Source organism: Entelurus aequoreus, linkage group LG19 (genome assembly GCF_033978785.1).
Source record: "Entelurus aequoreus isolate RoL-2023_Sb linkage group LG19, RoL_Eaeq_v1.1, whole genome shotgun sequence".
Classification (NCBI taxonomy): Eukaryota; Metazoa; Chordata; class Actinopteri; order Syngnathiformes; family Syngnathidae; genus Entelurus; species Entelurus aequoreus.
Genome location: NC_084749.1, coordinates 3,589,763 through 3,609,348, shown reverse-complemented (window position 1 = coordinate 3,609,348; position 19,586 = coordinate 3,589,763). Strand labels below are relative to the sequence as shown.

Genomic DNA, 19,586 nt, shown 5'->3' with positions numbered 1-19,586 from the left:
AGGCCGAGAAGGCCGCAGACGAGAGCGAGAGGTTAGTGGCGTTCATCATAGGACACCATAAGTGCAGCAGAAACCGGAGGAGGCCGAGAAGGCCGCAGACGAGAGCGAGAGGTTAGTGGCGTTCATCATAGGACACCATAAGTGCAGCAGAAACAGGAGGAGGCCGAGAAGGCCGCAGACGAGAGCGAGAGGTTAGTGGCGTTCATCATAGGACACCATAAGTGCAGCAGAAACTGGAGGAGGCCGAGAAGGCCGCAGACGAGAGCGAGAGGTTAGTGGCGTTCATCATAGGACACCATAAGTGCAGCAGAAACTGGAGGAGGCCGAGAAGGCCGCAGACGAGAGCGAGAGGTTAGTGGCGTTCATCATAGGACACCATAAGTGCAGCAGAAACTGGAGGAGGCCGAGAAGGCCGCAGACGAGAGCGAGAGGTTAGTGGCGTTCATCATAGGACACCATAAGTGCAGCAGAAACTGGAGGAGGCCGAGAAGGCCGCAGACGAGAGCGAGAGGTTAGTGGCGTTCACCATAAGTGCAGCACTTCATCCAGGTTACTACACACTAAAAACACAACCTTGATTGTGGAAAATGACATATTTTTAGCCATGTTTCACAACTCCATGCTATTTGTGGGTCAATACTGTAGCCCTCAAAAGCCTGGAAAGAATATGTATCAATAAACTTTTCTTACTAAATGTATTCTTTCATTCTATTTTGGGAGGGAACAAATATATGTACTCCATGTAATCGCAAATTATGTAACTTAAATATTGTCTAAATATGCAAAAATATGTTATCATTCAAACCATTTTTTTAGATAGAAATACATCCTAATAATAATGATTTCAAAGCAAGTTATCCATCAAATTGTGCAATGTCAAAGTAGCAATAGATTTCAAGGTCAAATTGTGAAATTGACTGTGGCTGTACAGCATTTTTCTTTAAATGAGAAAAACAGTACTTTCTTTACTGTAATCAACTGTGGTGCCATTTGGACATTTACAGTAATACACCCAAAAATATACACTTGTTGGTTTGCGGTATAAAAAAACCCACAAAAAAACTGTCCGCTCAGGTGCCAAAATGTTACTGTATAATTGCATTTTTTTTTTTAAATTTACAGTAAAAAAACCTAATGTACATTTTACAGTAACATTCTGACAACTGAGCTGCCTTTTTTAAACCATAAAAACAGCAATGCTGTTTTTCCATTTGCAGTAATATACACTACATTTACAGTAATATACACTACATTTACAGAAATATACACTACATTTACAGTAATATACACTACATTTACAGAAATATACACTACATTTACAGTAATATACACTACATTTACAGAAATATACACTACATTTACAGAAATATACACTACATTTACAGAAATATACACTACATTTACAGTAAGATACACTACATTTACAGTAATATACACAACATTTACAGTAAGATACACTACATTTACAGTAATATACACAACATTTACAGTAAGATACACTACATTTTGAGGTGAAATTATTGCAACTAACCGGGTTTTTTTACATTTTAGTTTTTAAAAAATCTATTTAAAAAAAATGCATGGTGTAATAATAGAATGCACTGTTAGAAGCGGCCCAGTGGGGCCAAACATAACTGCCATGTGGCCCTCAGTGAAAACCACTTTGACACCTCTGCTGTAGTAGAATAGACAGATAGATAGATAGATAGTACTTTATGTACAAGACTACTCTTGCAAGACTGATTATTATTGGCAAAATATTGCAATTGTACAGATATACAAGTCTGTTGTTGTAAAGTGTATATATCGGGGGTCTCCAACTCAATTGACCTGGGGGCCACTGAAGGCAGAGTCTGGATGAGGCATCAGGCATTCCACAAAAAAAGCTTTGTTAAAAATAATTCCAATTTTCTCAATTGCCTTTATTTTAATTTTTCAACACAAAATAAGATGAAATAAAAGTAACAAAAGAAATTAAGAATTAATAAAAATTTAAAAAAGGAAATAAATCAGTAATAAATAAATAAAATAATGATACAAATAATAATAATGACATTTCTTGAGTCAGCAACTATTAGTACGTGTCCATGCACTATATTCTCGGATAGTTGGGCTCTAAATGAGCTTCCTACAGCCCATGGAAACACCTTCATCCCATCGTGTTCGGTTTTTGAAAAGTCAGACTAACACACCTGGATTGTGCGATTATCTCCAGGGGAGGTTTGTGGCCGAGGGGACCCTTGGTCAAAGTATGGGATATAACCCGGATGCAGGTACCATTCATGGGATATAACCCGGAGGCAGGTACCATTCATGGGATATAACCCGGAGGCAGGTACCATTCATGGGATATAACCCGGAGGCAGGTACCATTCATGGGATATAACCCGGAGGCAGGTACCATTCATGGGATATAACCCGGAGGCAGGTACCATTCATGGGATATAACCCGGAGGCAGGTACCATTCAATGAAGACGGCAACAATTGTGAATCACAAGCAAATAAACAGTCATCACAATTTGTGATGACTGTTTATTCAACCTAAACCTAAATAGGATTGATGAAACCTAAATAGGCTTGATGAAAGCCTAAATAGGCTTGATGAAACCTAAATAGGGTTGATTAAACCTAAATAGGCTTGATGAAAGCCTAAATAGGCTTGATGAAACCTAAATAGGCTTGATGAAAGCCTAAATAGGGTTGATGAAACCTAAATAGGGTTGATGAAAGCCTAAATAGGCTTGATGAAACCTAAATAGGCTTGATGAAAGCCTAAATAGGTTTGATGAAACTTAATAGGCTTAATGAAACCTAAATAGGCTTGATGAAAGCCTAAATAGGCTTGATGAAACCTAAATAGGATTGATGAAAGCCTAAATATGAATGATGAAACCTTAATAGGCCTGATGAAACCTAAATAAGATTGATTAAACCTAAATAGGCTTAATGAAACCTAAATAGGAGTGATGAAACCTAAATAGGCCTGATGAAACCTAAATAGGCTTGATGAAACCTAAATAGGGTTGATGAAACCTAAATAGGCTTGATGAAAGCCTAAATAGGCTTGATGAAAGCCTAAATAGGCTTGATGAAAGCCTAAATACGCTTGATGAAACCTAAATAGGTTTGATGAAACCTAAATAGGCTTGATGAAACCTTAAATAGGCTTGATGAAAGCCTAAATAGGTTTGATGAAACCTAAATAGGCTTAATGAAACCTAAGTAGGATTGATGAAACCTAAATAGGTTTGATAAAACCTAAATAGGATTGATGAAACCTTAAATAGGCTTAATGAAAGCCTAAATAGGTTTGATGAAACCTAAATAGGCTTGATGAAACCTAAATAGGATGGATGAAAGCCTAAATAGGCTTGATGAAACCTAAATAGGCTTGATGAAAGCCTAAATAGGTTTGATGAAACCTAAATAGGCTTGATGAAAACTTAAATAGGCTTGATGAAAGCCTAAATAGGTTTGATGAAAGCCTAAATAGGCTTGATGAAACCTTAAATAGGCTTGATGAAACCTAAATAGGGTTGATGAAACCTAAATAGGCTTGATGAAAGCCTAAATAGGCTTGATGAAACCTAAATAGGCTTGATGAAAGCCTAAATACGCTTGATGAAACCTAAATAGGTTTGATGAAACCTAAATAGGCTTGATGAAACTTAAATAGGCTTGATGAAAGCCTAAATAGGTTTGATGAAACCTAAATAGGCTTAATGAAACCTAAGTAGGCTTGATGAAACCTAAATAGGTTTGATAAAACCTAAATAGGGTTGATGAAACCTTAAATAGGCTTAATGAAAGCCTAAATAGGTTTGATGAAACCTAAATAGGGTTGATGAAAGCCTAAATAGGCTTGATGAAACCTAAATAGGCTTGATGAAAGCCTAAATAGGTTTGATGAAACCTAAATAGGCTTGATGAAACCTTAAATAGGCTTGATGAAACCTTAAATAGGCTTGATGAAAGCCTAAATAGGTTTGATGAAAGCCTAAATAGGATTGATGAAACCTTAAATAGGCTTGATGAAACCTAAATAGGCTTGATGAAAGCCTAAATAGGATTGATGAAACCTTAAATAGGCTTGATGAAACCTAAATAGGCTTGATGAAAGCCTAAATAGGCATGATGAAAGCCTAAATAGGCTTGATGAAAACTAAATAGGCTTGATGAAAGCTAAATAGGCTTGATGAAAGCTAAATAGGCTTGATGAAAGCATTGAAAGTGTATGCAGTACTCCCGCAGCAAAACAGGAAGCAGCCATGGGGTCAGTAGAAGAAGATGGCACTATTGACCCTGACAAAATACAAATAAATCACAAAAATAATTAAAATTGCTGACTTTGTGATGTCTTTTGTATTCGTGGTGGTGTTGTTGTTTTTAGCTGTTTAACTTAGGCAGTTAAATGTGCTTAAATACATGTAGTGCTGAATTGGACCAGTAGAGGGTGATAAAGCTACACCTCAGGTTTAATTGTGTTAAACCGAATGTGTGTAATGTTTGCTGTGTGTATGAACATTAAACCCTCTATTTTATTTACGCAACATACACAATGGACATTATTTATGTAAAATACACAGTTATACTTTTCTAATGTTTATATTATTAGTCTTACAAACCTAAATGAAGAAAATAATACAAAAGATGAAACATCAATCATCAACAAAACTTCTGTAGTTTCTGTTTCTTCATGCTGTAAACTATCTGTCCAGCTGCACACGCTGGAAAGAAGTAGCGAGGGCAGAATAAGGAATGAACTGACAGTGCGGTTTACTTTGCAATGAATAAACACAGTCTCAAAGGAATATAACCTGCGAAGGCACTTTGTCTGGCCCTGAGACCTTGGGCTCTTCAAACTGTGGCCCTCTTCATTATGTAGTTGAATAGCCCGGATGTTGAAAAGAAAACTATTTAGGAGCACCTTTGTGTTTTACTGAAATGTTTCCTGTCGTCCAACTCGCACTTTTTCAGAGGAATGAAGGTGATCGAAACCCGAGCCATGAAGGACGAGGAGAAGATGGAGATTCAGGAGATGCAGCTGAAGGAGGCCAAGCACATCGCAGAAGAGGCCGACCGCAAATATGAAGAGGTAAAAAGTGCAAATATGAAGAGGTAAAAAGTGCAAATATGAAGAGGTAAAAAGTGCAAAAATGAAGAGGTAAAAAGTGCAAATATGAAGAGGTAAAAAGTGCAAATATGAAGAGGTAAAAAGTGCAAATATGAAGAGGTAAAAAGTGCAAATATGAAGAGGTAAAAAGTGCAAATATGAAGAGGTAAAAAGTGCAAAAATGAAGAGGTAAAAAGTGCAAATATGAAGAGGTAAAAAGTGCAAAAATGAAGAGGTAAAAAGTGCAAATATGAAGAGGTAAAAAGTGCAAATATGAAGAGGTAAAAAGTGCAAAAATGAAGAGGTAAAAAGTGCAAATATGAAGAGGTAAAAAGTGCAAAAATGAAGAGGTAAAAAGTGCAAATATGAAGAGGTAAAAAGTGCAAATATGAAGAGGTAAAAAGTGCAAATATGAAGAGGTAAAAAGTGCAAATATGAAGAGGTAAAAAGTGCAAAAATGAAGAGGTAAAAAGTGCAAATATGAAGAGGTAAAAAGTGCAAAAATGAAGAGGTAAAAAGTGCAAATATGAAGAGGAAAAAATTGCAAATATGAAGAGGTAAAAAGTGCAAATATGAAGAGGTAAAAAGTGCAAAAATGAAGAGGTAAAAAGTGCAAATATGAAGAGGTAAAAAGTGCAAATATGAAGAGGTAAAAAGTGCAAATATGAAGAGGTAAAAAGTGCAAAAATGAAGAGGTAAAAAGTGCAAATATGAAGAGGTAAAAAGTGCAAATATGAAGAGGTAAAAAGTGCAAATATGAAGAGGTAAAAAGTGCAAATATGAAGAGGTAAAAAGTGCAAATATGAAGAGGTAAAAAGTGCAAAAATGAAGAGGTAAAAAGTGCAAATATGAAGAGGTAAAAAGTGCAAATATGAAGAGGTAAAAAGTGCAAAAATGAAGAGGTAAAAAGTGCAAAAATGAAGAGGTAAAAAGTGCAAATATGAAGAAGTAAAAAGTGCAAATATGAAGAGGTAAAAAGTGCAAATATGAAGAGGTAAAAAGTGCAAATATGAAGAGGTAAAAAGTGCAAATATGAAGAGGTAATAAGTGCAAAAATGAAGAGGTAAAAAGTGCAAATATGAAGAGGTAAAAAGTGCAAATATGAAGAGGTAAAAAGTGCAAATATGAAGAGTTAAAAAGTGCAAATATGAAGAGGTAAAAAGTGCAAATATGAAGAGGTAAAAAGTGCAAATATGAAGAGGTAAAAAGTGCAAAAATGAAGAGGTAAAAAGTGCAAATATGAAGAGGTAAAAAGTGGAAATATGAAGAGGTAAAAAGTGCAAATGTGAAGAGGTAAAAAGTGCAAATGTGAAGAGGTAAAAAGTGCAAAAATGAAGAGGTAAAAAGTGCAAATATGAAGAGGTAAAAAGTGCAAATATGAAGAGGTAAAAAGTGCAAAAATGAAGAGGTAAAAAGTGCAAATATGAAGAGGTAAAAAGTGCAAATATGAAGAGGTAAAAAGTGCAAATATGAAGAGGTAAAAAGTGCAAATATGAAGAGGTAAAAAGTGCAAATATGAAGAGGTAAAAAGTGCAAAAATGAAGAGGTAAAAAGTGCAAATATGAAGAGGTAAAAAGTGCAAAAATGAAGAGGTAAAAAGTGCAAATATGAAGAGGTAAAAAGTGCAAATATGAAGAGGTAAAAAGTGCAAAAATGAAGAGGTAAAAAGTGCAAATATGAAGAGGTAAAAAGTGCAAAAATGAAGAGGTAAAAAGTGCAAATATGAAGAGGAAAAAATTGCAAATATGAAGAGGTAAAAAGTGCAAATATGAAGAGGTAAAAAGTGCAAATATGAAGAGGTAAAAAGTGCAAATATGAAGAGGTAAAAAGTGCAAATATGAAGAGGTAAAAAGTGCAAATATGAAGAGGTAAAAAGTGCAAAAATGAAGAGGTAAAAAGTGCAAATATGAAGAGGTAAAAAGTGCAAAAATGAAGAGGTAAAAAGTGCAAATATGAAGAGGAAAAAATTGCAAATATGAAGAGGTAAAAAGTGCAAATATGAAGAGGTAAAAAGTGCAAAAATGAAGAGGTAAAAAGTGCAAATATGAAGAGGTAAAAAGTGCAAATATGAAGAGGTAAAAAGTGCAAATATGAAGAGGTAAAAAGTGCAAAAATGAAGAGGTAAAAAGTGCAAATATGAAGAGGTAAAAAGTGCAAATATGAAGAGGTAAAAAGTGCAAATATGAAGAGGTAAAAAGTGCAAATATGAAGAGGTAAAAAGTGCAAATATGAAGAGGTAAAAAGTGCAAAAATGAAGAGGTAAAAAGTGCAAATATGAAGAGGTAAAAAGTGCAAATATGAAGAGGTAAAAAGTGCAAAAATGAAGAGGTAAAAAGTGCAAAAATGAAGAGGTAAAAAGTGCAAATATGAAGAAGTAAAAAGTGCAAATATGAAGAGGTAAAAAGTGCAAATATGAAGAGGTAAAAAGTGCAAATATGAAGAGGTAAAAAGTGCAAATATGAAGAGGTAATAAGTGCAAAAATGAAGAGGTAAAAAGTGCAAATATGAAGAGGTAAAAAGTGCAAATATGAAGAGGTAAAAAGTGCAAATATGAAGAGTTAAAAAGTGCAAATATGAAGAGGTAAAAAGTGCAAATATGAAGAGGTAAAAAGTGCAAATATGAAGAGGTAAAAAGTGCAAAAATGAAGAGGTAAAAAGTGCAAATATGAAGAGGTAAAAAGTGGAAATATGAAGAGGTAAAAAGTGCAAATATGAAGAGGTAAAAAGTGCAAATGTGAAGAGGTAAAAAGTGCAAATGTGAAGAGGTAAAAAGTGCAAAAATGAAGAGGTAAAAAGTGCAAATATGAAGAGGTAAAAAGTGCAAATATGAAGAGGTAAAAAGTGCAAAAATGAAGAGGTAAAAAGTGCAAATATGAAGAGGTAAAAAGTGCAAATATGAAGAGGTAAAAAGTGCAAATATGAAGAGGTAAAAAGTGCAAATATGAAGAGGTAAAAAGTGCAAATATGAAGAGGTAAAAAGTGCAAAAATGAAGAGGTAAAAAGTGCAAATATGAAGAGGTAAAAAGTGCAAAAATGAAGAGGTAAAAAGTGCAAATATGAAGAGGTAAAAAGTGCAAATATGAAGAGGTAAAAAGTGCAAAAATGAAGAGGTAAAAAGTGCAAAAATGAAGAGGTAAAAAGTGCAAATATGAAGAGGTAAAAAGTGCAAATATGAAGAGGTAAAAAGTGCAAATATGAAGAGGTAAAAAGTGCAAATATGAAGAGGTAAAAAGTGCAAATATGAAGAGGTAAAAAGTGCAAATATGAAGAGGTAAAAAGTGCAAATATGAAGAGGTAAAAAGTGCAAATATGAAGAGGTAAAAAGTGCAAAAATGAAGAGGTAAAAAGTGCAAGTATGAAGAGGTAAAAAGTGCAAAAATGAAGAGGTAAAAAGTGCAAATATGAAGAGGTAAAAAGTGCAAAAATGAAGAGGTAAAAAGTGCAAATATGAAGAGGTAAAAAGTGCAAATATGAAGAGGTAAAAAGTGCAAATATGAAGAGGTAAAAAGTGCAAAAATGAAGAGGTAAAAAGTGCAAATATGAAGAGGTAAAAAGTGCAAATATGAAGAGGTAAAAAGTGCAAATATGAAGAGGTAAAAAGTGCAAAAATGAAGAGGTAAAAAGTGCAAAAATGAAGAGGTAAAAAGTGCAAATATGAAGAGGTAAAAAGTGCAAATATGAAGAGGTAAAAAGTGCAAATATGAAGAGGTAAAAAGTGCAAATATGAAGAGGTAAAAAGTGCAAATATGAAGAGGTAAAAAGTGCAAATATGAAGAGGTAAAAAGTGCAAATATGAAGAGGTAAAAAGTGCAAAAATGAAGAGGTAAAAAGTGCAAGTATGAAGAGGTAAAAAGTGCAAAAATGAAGAGGTAAAAAGTGCAAAAATGAAGAGGTAAAAAGTGCAAATATGAAGAGGTAAAAAGTGCAAATATGAAGAGGTAAAAAGGAGCATAAGAGATGCTCAACACTCTTGTTTCAGGTGGCTCGCAAGCTGGTGATCCTGGAGTTAGACTTGGAGAGAGCCGAGGAGCGAGCCGAGCTGTCAGAATGGTAAAAGTCTTCAAATACAAATTAGACTTGCCGCATCAATGACCTTGGGGCTTTTGTACAAACTCAGGGGTCACATAGGGGAACATCTATTCTGCTCAAATCATGGCACCATCACTTCAACCTAAAGACAACTTCCACTTGTTTTCTTTGGCGGTATAGCTCGGCTGGTAGAGTGGCCGTGCCAGCAACTTGAGGGTTCCAGGTTCGATCCCCGCTTCTGCCGTGGGCAAGACACTTGACCCAGTGGCACCCACACTGCTTTAAATGGAACTTACATATTGGCTTTCACTATGTAAAAGCGCTTTGAGTCACTAGAGAAAAGCGCTATATAAATACAATTCAATTCAATTTGTTTAAAAATAGAACGAGCACATTCTGAAAATGTACAAAGCATTGTTTTTTTTACACTAGTATTATATCTTCATTTGTCCTTATTTGGACTTTCTAAATCATGGGTGTCAAACTCTGGCCCGCCGTGTCATTTCACTTGGCCCTTGAGGCCACATCAAATTAACCCTAGAGCTGGCCCGCCCATTAAATACAGCGGCGGTGCCACCACATTCACCGCTACTTGTCATACTTGCCAACCTCCCGGGAGACTCCCAAACTTCAGCGGCCCTCCCAAATGTCATCACGTCTGCTTTTCATCCAGTCCAACTGGTGCTGGCCCAGTCACATAATATGTGCGGCTTTGGCACGCACACACAAGTCAATGCAACGCATACTTGATCAACAGCCATACAGGTTACACTGATGGTGACCATATAAATAACTTTAACACTGTTATAAATATGCACCACACTGTGAACCCACACCAAACAAGAATGACAAACACATTTCAGGAGAACATCGCACCGTAACACAACATAAACACAACAGAACAAATACCCAGAATCCCATGCAGCACTAACTCTTCCAGGCTAATTGGAGCCTGAGAAGGTCAATAAATCCTAACAACATTCATTTGGATTCATTATTATTTTTTGAGCAATCAAAACAGAAAAAGCCAGCCTATATGGCAGCTTTGTGTTATCAAAGTCAATATTGCAACTTTTCCCTATTACATTTCACATGGTTGCTCTTCTATTCTACTTGTTTCTGTTTTAAAAAATATATATTCAGGATGTGCCATTAAAAAATGAGCTGCGGGTCACAAATGGCCCCTGGGCCGCACTTTGGACACCCCTGGTGGAAAGGGATACGATAAGCTAAGCTAACCGTTAAGCTAGAGCTCTTGAATATAAACAGGGTGGGTGGAGCGATACAAATATCAACAATAACGATACCAAGTATAATATCAGAGTATGATCGAACCACAGTGATTAGGTTTTTTTTGTCATTTGTATTATTGTGTCCAATGACAGGAGGAACAACTACAGATTGAAGTAGGAGCCCACACAAGTTGTTGCTTATGTTGGTTTGCACTGTTCAATTTAAGGAGTCAAAAATATTGTGTGTAATAAAAGACAATTAGGAAATAATTGAAATATTTCATTATTTTGTCACATCGCCATCCTGTGTTTTTGTCTGGTTATAATTGTGGTCAAAAATGTCATCATTGGATGATGTCATCATTGGATGATACTGTACATGTGAAGTATCAGCATTGATGTAGCTAGCTGCTCTTGGACCAATACACATACTTGGAATATCAGACAATATCAACGTCAAGTATCCAAACAACAGAAGAATAAGTGCTTATTATATTCAAACATCAATCATGTGTTAACAGTAAAGAAGTGATACATTAATAATAGTTCACAGGAAATGATGCAAGGTTGCTAACAGTAAAGAAGCGATACATTAATAATAGTTCACAGGAAATGATGCAAGGTCGTTAACAGTAAAGAAGCGATACATTAATAATAGTTCACAGGAAATTATGCAAGGTCGTTAACAGTAAAGAAGCGATACATTAATAATAGTTCACAGGAAATGATGCAAGGTCGTTAACAGTAAAGAAGCGATACATTAATAATAGTTCACAGGAAATGATGCAAGGTCGCTAACAGTAAAGAAGCGATACATTAATAATAGTTCACAGGAAATTATGCAAGGTCGCTAACAGTAAAGAAGCGATACATTAATAATAGTTCACAGGAAATTATGCAAGGTCGTTAACAGTAAAGAAGTGATACATTAATAATAGTTCACAGGAAATGATGCAAGGTCGTTAACAGTAAAGAAGCGATACATTAATAATAATAATCTAATTGGGAACAGCTGCGTTTTGAGGGCGCAGCACTGCAGCGACCAGGGCTTGTGCTTGTTGCTTTTACGTGTTTTTTAAGTGTGTTTTTTAAGTGTTCGTACCATCATGTTCGTTTTGTTTATTCGTTTTTAAAAACATGCTTTGGTGCTTGTGACTTTACGTGAAACTGATCACGGCATTAATTGACATTCGACATACAAAGAACTCGGCCCTCTGAACTACCAATTGTTTGTAGCACGAGCCCTAACAATGGAAGCAAGTTTTTATATCGTACTGCTGATCCTCTTTTTTATCAGCGAACGCGTAATTTTTTGTCTTGCAACGAACGTGCAATGGGAACATGGATGTCGCGTCTACTCCAGAGATGCCTTACTGTCCCTCCGACCCACACTACGCCAATCCACACCACCAGAACATCTACCGGCAGTCATCCGAGCGACACACACCGGCACACGGCCACAACGCAAGCGAGGCAGACGGGGAGGTGTCCGAGAACGCCTCCGCCGGCGAATCAACAGACCACCGCTGCCGTCAATAATACTCAGCAACGTGCGATCGCTGGCACCAAAGCTGGATGAGCTTCGGGTCAACCTAAAGAGCTGCTTTGAATACCGGGATACCAACATCATGGTGTTCACCGAGACGTGGCTTCACCAAGGCGTCCCGGATTCTCTGCTTGACCTGGATGGATTCTCACTCGTACGAGCTGACCGCTCTGACGCTTCCGGGAAGAGAAAAGGGGGCGGAGTCGGCGTGTACGTGAGTGACAAGTGGTGTAAACAGCTCACTGTGAAAAAAACATATGCAGCCCCGACGTAGAACTGCTGTGTTTATCTATGAGACCTTACTACCTGCCTAGGGAGTTTGGCAACATCATCATAGCCGCTGTTTATGTCCCACCCAGCGGCAATGCAGGCAGAGCTGCTGCGAGCATAGCAGAGTGCGCACATGAACAGCTGCAGCGCACACCCGGAGCTCCTGTTTTCTTTTTGGGTGACTTTAACCATTGTAAACTGGAGACTGCCTTGCCGGGCTTTGAACAATTTGTAAAATGTGACACAAGAAATGACAAGATTCTAGATAAATGCTATGGCAATATAAAGGGGGGATATTCAGCAAAACCAAAGCCCCCCCTTTCCAACTCGGATCACAACACCATACATCTAATACCCACATATAAATCTGTTTTTAAATCAATTAAACCTGAGCATAAGACAATTAATGTGTGGTCAGACGATGCTATTGAGACACTGAAGGGGTGTTTCATGTGCACAGACTGGTCCCTGTTCCATGCACTAGGACTAGATGAGGCTACAGTAACTATAACGGACTACATTGAGTTTTGTGTTGGCAATGTGGTACCCAAGAAAAACATTGTAGTATATCCCAATAACAAACCCTATGTAACAAAAGAAATAAAAGACTGCATAAATAGGAAAAAGCAGGCCTTTAGAAGTAAAGACAGAGCAGGACTGTCAGTTGTCCAAAAAGAACTCAAACAACTTCTCACTAATGCAAGAGAACAACATAGGCTAACAATGGAACATCATCTCCAAATGTCAAATACAAAAAAACTTTGGGACACAATGAAATCAGTCACTAATATGAACCCTGCAAAGAAACAAATCATCACCCTGGATGAGCAGCAAAAATCAAATGAGCTAAATGACTTTTATTTGAGATTCGACCATCAAAACTTCTCTCAGGAGTGTGACAGTGTTTTGCAGTCCCTGCCAGACACTGATGACACCTGCTGCCTGGAAGTCCACCCGACCAGCATTCACCGTCTCTTTAGTAGAGTACGTACAGGCAAGGCCGCAGGCCCTGACGGCCTCCCAGCTTTTTTGCTCAAAAGCTGTGCAGAGGAACTAACTACAGCATGGTGTCCAATATTCCACTTAACACTCACACTGTTCCAGCTCTGTGGAAGAAGTCAATAATAACTCCAGTGCCTAAAAAGCCCGGTGTCACAGTAAACAACGACTTTCGTCCCGTAGCTCTCACTTCGATTGTTATGAAATGTTTTGAAAAATTTGTTGTGTCACTGCTCATGAAGGATGTCAAGCCAAAGTTAGATGTGTACCAGTTTGCGTACAAGCAGGAATGCAGTACTGATGATGCAATCCTTTGCACCTTGCACTTTATCTCCAAGCACCTTGAGAACACAAAAGCTTATGCTAGAATTTTATTTGTTGATTTTAGCTCAGCTTTTAATACAGTGCAAATTCACATACTCTTGGAGAAGCTCAAAGACATGGGTGTAAACTCCACCTTGATCAAATGGTTCCACTCTTTTTTAACAAACAGAACACAGCAAGTGAAGGTCAACAGAACACTGTCAGACACCAAACACTGCAACACAGGCGTCCCACAGGGTTGTGTTGTATCACCAACACTGTTTACATTGTACACCAATGATTGTAGGACTGTGCACCCTAACAATTATATGGTGAAATTTGCGGACGATACCGTGCTCCTAAGCCTTCTACACAAGGATACGGACCCCTCTGTGTACCAAGACGAGATAGACCTATTTATTAGGTGGTGTGATACCAACTATCTTATTTTAAATGTGACCAAGACACAGGAAATGGTTTTGGATCCGAGGAAAGTGACTGACCATAAGCCAGTGGTCATCAAAAATCAGGAAATCACCCAGGTATCCTCATATAAATATTTAGGGGTTCATATTGATAATCTTCTCTGCTGGAAGACACATATTGACAAACTGTGCAATAGACTGCAACAGAGGCTATATTTTTTGCGAAGATTAAGATTGTACGGCGTAAGCACCCACATCATGATGATTTTCTACCGTGCCATTGTAGAGAGCATCATTAGATACGGGATCACCTCATGGTTTGGCAACCTAACCATTAAGTTAAAAAGCAAACTGGCCGGCATGCATAAAACGGCAATGAAAATCGTAGGGAGGAAAGAATATGAGCCTATACAGAGCATCTATGAGCAGGCAGTTAGGAAAAAAGCGGAGAAAATTATTTCCAACTCACAACACCCACTCTTCCCTGAATATAGAACCCTGCCATCAGGGAGAAGACTCCGGGTCCCACTATGCAAATCGAACCGCCTTAAATTATCATTTGTCCCAGCCTCCATTAAGCTGACCAACAAGGTGCAATAGAATGTTAATACATAGGTTAGCACTTTTTTTTTTTTTTTTTTTTTTTTTTTTTTTTTTTTTTTTTTTTTTTTTTAGCACATAGCACTTTACAACTAAGCACTTTAGCACAAAGCACTTTATCTATGAGCTCTAGTGCAATGCACACTGGCACTTTATCTTTATCTCCATACTGTAGATTTTATGCCTACATCAAAGTGCCATCTATGTCTATCAAGCTCCATGTTCTGATGTTTAAATGTTAGTTGTCTGGTTGTAGTTGTGTCTGCGCTTGTGTTTTTGTTCTGTTGTTTTTGTGTATGTTAAGAAAGCAATGATGCACTGTGCCCAAGACAAATTTCCCCGCGGGGACAATAAAGTTGAACCTTGAACCTTGAACCTTGAATAGTTCACAGGAAATGATGCAAGGTCGTTAACAGTAAAGAAGCGATACATTAATAATAGTTCACAGGAAATGATGCAAGGTCGTTAACAGTAAAGAAGCGATACATTAATAATAGTTCACAGGAAATGATGCAAGGTCGCTAACAGTAAAGAAGCGATACATTAATAATAGTTCACAGGAAATGATGCAAGGTCGTTAACAGTAAAGAAGCGATACATTAATAATAGTTCACAGGAAATGATGCAAGGTCGCTAACAGTAAAGAAGCGATACATTAATAATAGTTCACAGGAAATTATGCAAGGTCGCTAACAGTAAAGAAGCGATACATTAATAATAGTTCACAGGAAATGATGCAAGGTCGTTAACAGTAAAGAAGCGATACATTAATAATAGTTCACAGGAAATGATGCAAGGTCGCTAACAGTAAAGAAGCGATACATTAATAATAGTTCACAGGAAATGATGCAAGGTCGCTAACAGTAAAGAAGCGATACATTAATAATAGTTCACAGGAAATGATGCAAGGTCGCTAACAGTAAAGAAGCGATACATTAATAATAGTTCACAGGAAATTATGCAAGGTCGCTAACAGTAAAGAAGCGATACATTAATAATAGTTCACAGGAAATTATGCAAGGTCGTTAACAGTAAAGAAGTGATACATTAATAATAGTTCACAGGAAATGATGCAAGGTTGCTAACAGTAAAGAAGCGATACATTAATAATAGTTCACAGGAAATGATGCAAGGTCGTTAACAGTAAAGAAGCGATACATTAATAATAGTTCACAGGAAATTATGCAAGGTCGTTAACAGTAAAGAAGCGATACATTAATAATAGTTCACAGGAAATGATGCAAGGTCGTTAACAGTAAAGAAGCGATACATTAATAATAGTTCACAGGAAATGATGCAAGGTCGCTAACAGTAAAGAAGCGATACATTAATAATAGTTCACAGGAAATTATGCAAGGTCGCTAACAGTAAAGAAGCGATACATTAATAATAGTTCACAGGAAATGATGCAAGGTCGTTAACAGTAAAGAAGCGATACATTAATAATAGTTCACAGGAAATGATGCAAGGTCGCTAACAGTAAAGAAGCGATACATTAATAATAGTTCACAGGAAATGATGCAAGGTCGCTAACAGTAAAGAAGCGATACATTAATAATAGTTCACAGGAAATGATGCAAGGTCGTTAACAGTAAAGAAGCGATACATTAATAATAGTTCACAGGAAATGATGCAAGGTCGTTAACAGTAAAGAAGCGATACATTAATAATAGTTCACAGGAAATGATGCAAGGTCGCTAACAGTAAAGAAGCGATACATTAATAATAGTTCACAGGAAATTATGCAAGGTCGCTAACAGTAAAGAAGCGATACATTAATAATAGTTCACAGGAAATGATGCAAGGTCGTTAACAGTAAAGAAGCGATACATTAATAATAGTTCACAGGAAATGATGCAAGGTCGTTAACAGTAAAGAAGCGATACATTAATAATAGTTCACAGGAAATTATGCAAGGTCGTTAACAGTAAAGAAGCGATACATTAATAATAGTTCACAGGAAATGATGCAAGGTCGTTAACAGTAAAGAAGCGATACATTAATAATAGTTCACAGGAAATGATGCAAGGTCGTTAACAGTAAAGAAGCGATACATTAATAATAGTTCACAGGAAATGATGCAAGGTCGTTAACAGTAAAGAAGCGATACATTAATAATAGTTCACAGGAAATGATGCAAGGTCGTTAACAGTAAAGAAGCGATACATTAATAATAGTTCACAGGAAATGATGCAAGGTCGCTAACAGTAAAGAAGCGATACATTAATAATAGTTCACAGGAAATGATGCAAGGTCGTTAACAGTAAAGAAGCGATACATTAATAATAGTTCACAGGAAATTATGCAAGGTCGTTAACAGTAAAGAAGCGATACATTAATAATAGTTCACAGGAAATGATGCAAGGTCGCTAACAGTAAAGAAGCGATACATTAATAATAGTTCACAGGAAATGATGCAAGGTCGTTAACAGTAAAGAAGCGATACATTAATAATAGTTCACAGGAAATGATGCAAGGTCGTTAACAGTAAAGAAGCGATACATTAATAATAGTTCACAGGAAATGATGCAAGGTCGTTAACAGTAAAGAAGCGATACATTAATAATAGTTCACAGGAAATGATGCAAGGTCGTTAACAGTAAAGAAGCGATACATTAATAATAGTTCACAGGAAATGATGCAAGGTCGTTAACAGTAAAGAAGCGATACATTAATAATAGTTCACAGGAAATTATGCAAGGTCGTTAACAGTGAAGAAGCGATACATTAATAATAGTTCACAGGAAATGATGCAAGGTCGTTAACAGTAAAGAAGCGATACATTAATAATAGTTCACAGGAAATTATGCAAGGTCGTTAACAGTAAAGAAGCGATACATTAATAATAGTTCACAGGAAATGATGCAAGGTCGCTAACAGTAAAGAAGCGATACATTAATAATAGTTCACAGGAAATGATGCAAGGTCGTTAACAGTAAAGAAGCGATACATTAATAATAGTTCACAGGAAATGATGCAAGGTCGTTAACAGTAAAGAAGCGATACATTAATAATAGTTCACAGGAAATGATGCAAGGTCGTTAACAGTAAAGAAGCGATACATTAATAATAGTTCACAGGAAATGATGCAAGGTCGTTAACAGTAAAGAAGCGATACATTAATAATAGTTCACAGGAAATGATGCAAGGTCGCTAACAGTAAAGAAGCGATACATTAATAATAGTTCACAGGAAATGATGCAAGGTCGTTAACAGTAAAGAAGCGATACATTAATAATAGTTCACAGGAAATGATGCAAGGTCGTTAACAGTAAAGAAGCGATACATTAATAATAGTTCACAGGAAATGATGCAAGGTCGTTAACAGTAAAGAAGCGATACATTAATAATAGTTCACAGGAAATGATGCAAGGTCGTTAACAGTAAAGAAGCGATACATTAATAATAGTTCACAGGAAATGATGCAAGGTCGTTAACAGTAAAGAAGCGATACATTAATAATAGTTCACAGGAAATTATGCAAGGTCGTTAACAGTGAAGAAGCGATACATTAATAATAGTTCACAGGAAATGATGCAAGGTCGTTAACAGTAAAGAAGCGATACATTAATAATAGTTCACAGGAAATTATGCAAGGTCGTTAACAGTAAAGAAGCGATACATTAATAATAGTTCACAGGAAATGATGCAAGGTCGCTAACAGTAAAGAAGCGATACATTAATAATAGTTCACAGGAAATGATGCAAGGTCGTTAACAGTAAAGAAGCGATACATTAATAATAGTTCACAGGAAATGATGCAAGGTCGTTAACAGTAAAGAAGCGATACATTAATAATAGTTCACAGGAAATGATGCAAGGTCGTTAACAGTAAAGAAGCGATACATTAATAATAGTTCACAGGAAATGATGCAAGGTCGCTAAAGCTGAGTTATTTAAGCACAAAAAGAAAGCACTTTGTGATTGACGACAGTTGAAAGAATACACCTTTGTCTTTTCCAAATATTTGTATTGTGGGGGCGTGGCCTCAGTAGACATCATTGAAACATCACCACATTATCATGTGACCTCATCATTGAAACATCACCACATTATCATGTGACCTCATCATTGAAACATCACCACATTATCATGTGACCTCAGTAGACATCATTGAAACATCACCACATTATCATGTGACCTCATCATTGAAACATCACCACATTATCATGTGACCTCAGTAGACATCATTGAAACATCACCACATTATCATGTGACCTCAGTAGACATCATTGAAACATCACCACATTATCATGTGACCTCATCATTGAAACATCACCACATTATCATGTGACCTCAGTAGACATCATTGAAACATCACCACATTATCATGTGACCTCAGTAGACATCATTGAAACATCACCACATTATCATGTGACCTCATCATTGAAACATCACCACATTATCATGTGACCTCAGTAGACATCATTGAAACATCACCACATTATCATGGCTGACCTTTGACCTCAACATTTCCACAGTAAAGCCGGTGACTTGGAGGAGGAGCTGAAAAATGTGACCAACAACCTGAAGTCCTTAGAAGCCCAATCTGAAAAGGTGAGGAAGTTACGCAGATACTTATGTACAGTATGTACAGTACAGGCTCTCATTTCAATGCCTTTTCTTTATTTTCACGACTATTTACATTGTAGATTGTCACATCAAAACTATCACACCTGTGAAGTGAAAAGCATTTCAGGTGACTACCTCTTGAAGCTCATGGAGAGAATGCCAAGAGTGTGCAAAGCAGTAATCAGAGCTAAGGGTGGCTATTTTGAAGAAACTAGAATATTAAACATGTTTTCAGTTATTTTTTAGTTAAGTACATAACTCCACATGTGTTCATTCATAGTTTTGATGTGACAATCTACAATGTAAATAGTCATGACAATAAAGACAACATTGCATTGAATGAGGAGAAGGTGTGTGGCCTGTACTGTATAATAGTATACTGTGTAATACAATATACAGTAAAGGTTCAAAAATAGCCTTGAGTAATATGTTTTTGTACGTGTTGTGTTGGTGAACAGTACTCTGAAAAAGAGGACAAGTACGAGGAGGAGATCAA

The 19,586-nt window shown here is 36.7% G+C and overlaps 2 protein-coding genes across 4 annotated transcripts in view; both read left to right on the top strand.

Annotated features, from left to right (window-relative positions):
- lpla (lipoprotein lipase a) overlaps window positions 1–19,586 on the top strand; it is a 743,422-nt gene that overhangs the window by 76,731 nt on the left and 647,105 nt on the right. The gene's annotated exons all lie outside the window — the stretch shown is intronic.
- tpm4a (tropomyosin 4a) overlaps window positions 1–19,586 on the top strand; it is a 107,918-nt gene that overhangs the window by 43,004 nt on the left and 45,328 nt on the right. For 2 of the 3 annotated variants that reach the window (XM_062027666.1, XM_062027668.1), the window contains exons 3-6: window positions 4,979–5,096; window positions 9,094–9,164; window positions 19,000–19,075; window positions 19,549–19,586. The exon at window positions 19,549–19,586 is cut by the window's right edge and continues 25 nt beyond it. In XM_062027666.1, coding sequence (XP_061883650.1) covers window positions 4,979–5,096; window positions 9,094–9,164; window positions 19,000–19,075; window positions 19,549–19,586 — 303 coding nt within the window. Of the gene's footprint in view, window positions 1–451; window positions 512–4,978; window positions 5,097–9,093; window positions 9,165–18,999; window positions 19,076–19,548 lie in introns of those variants that run through there. The other variant, XM_062027667.1, reaches the window with a different exon arrangement.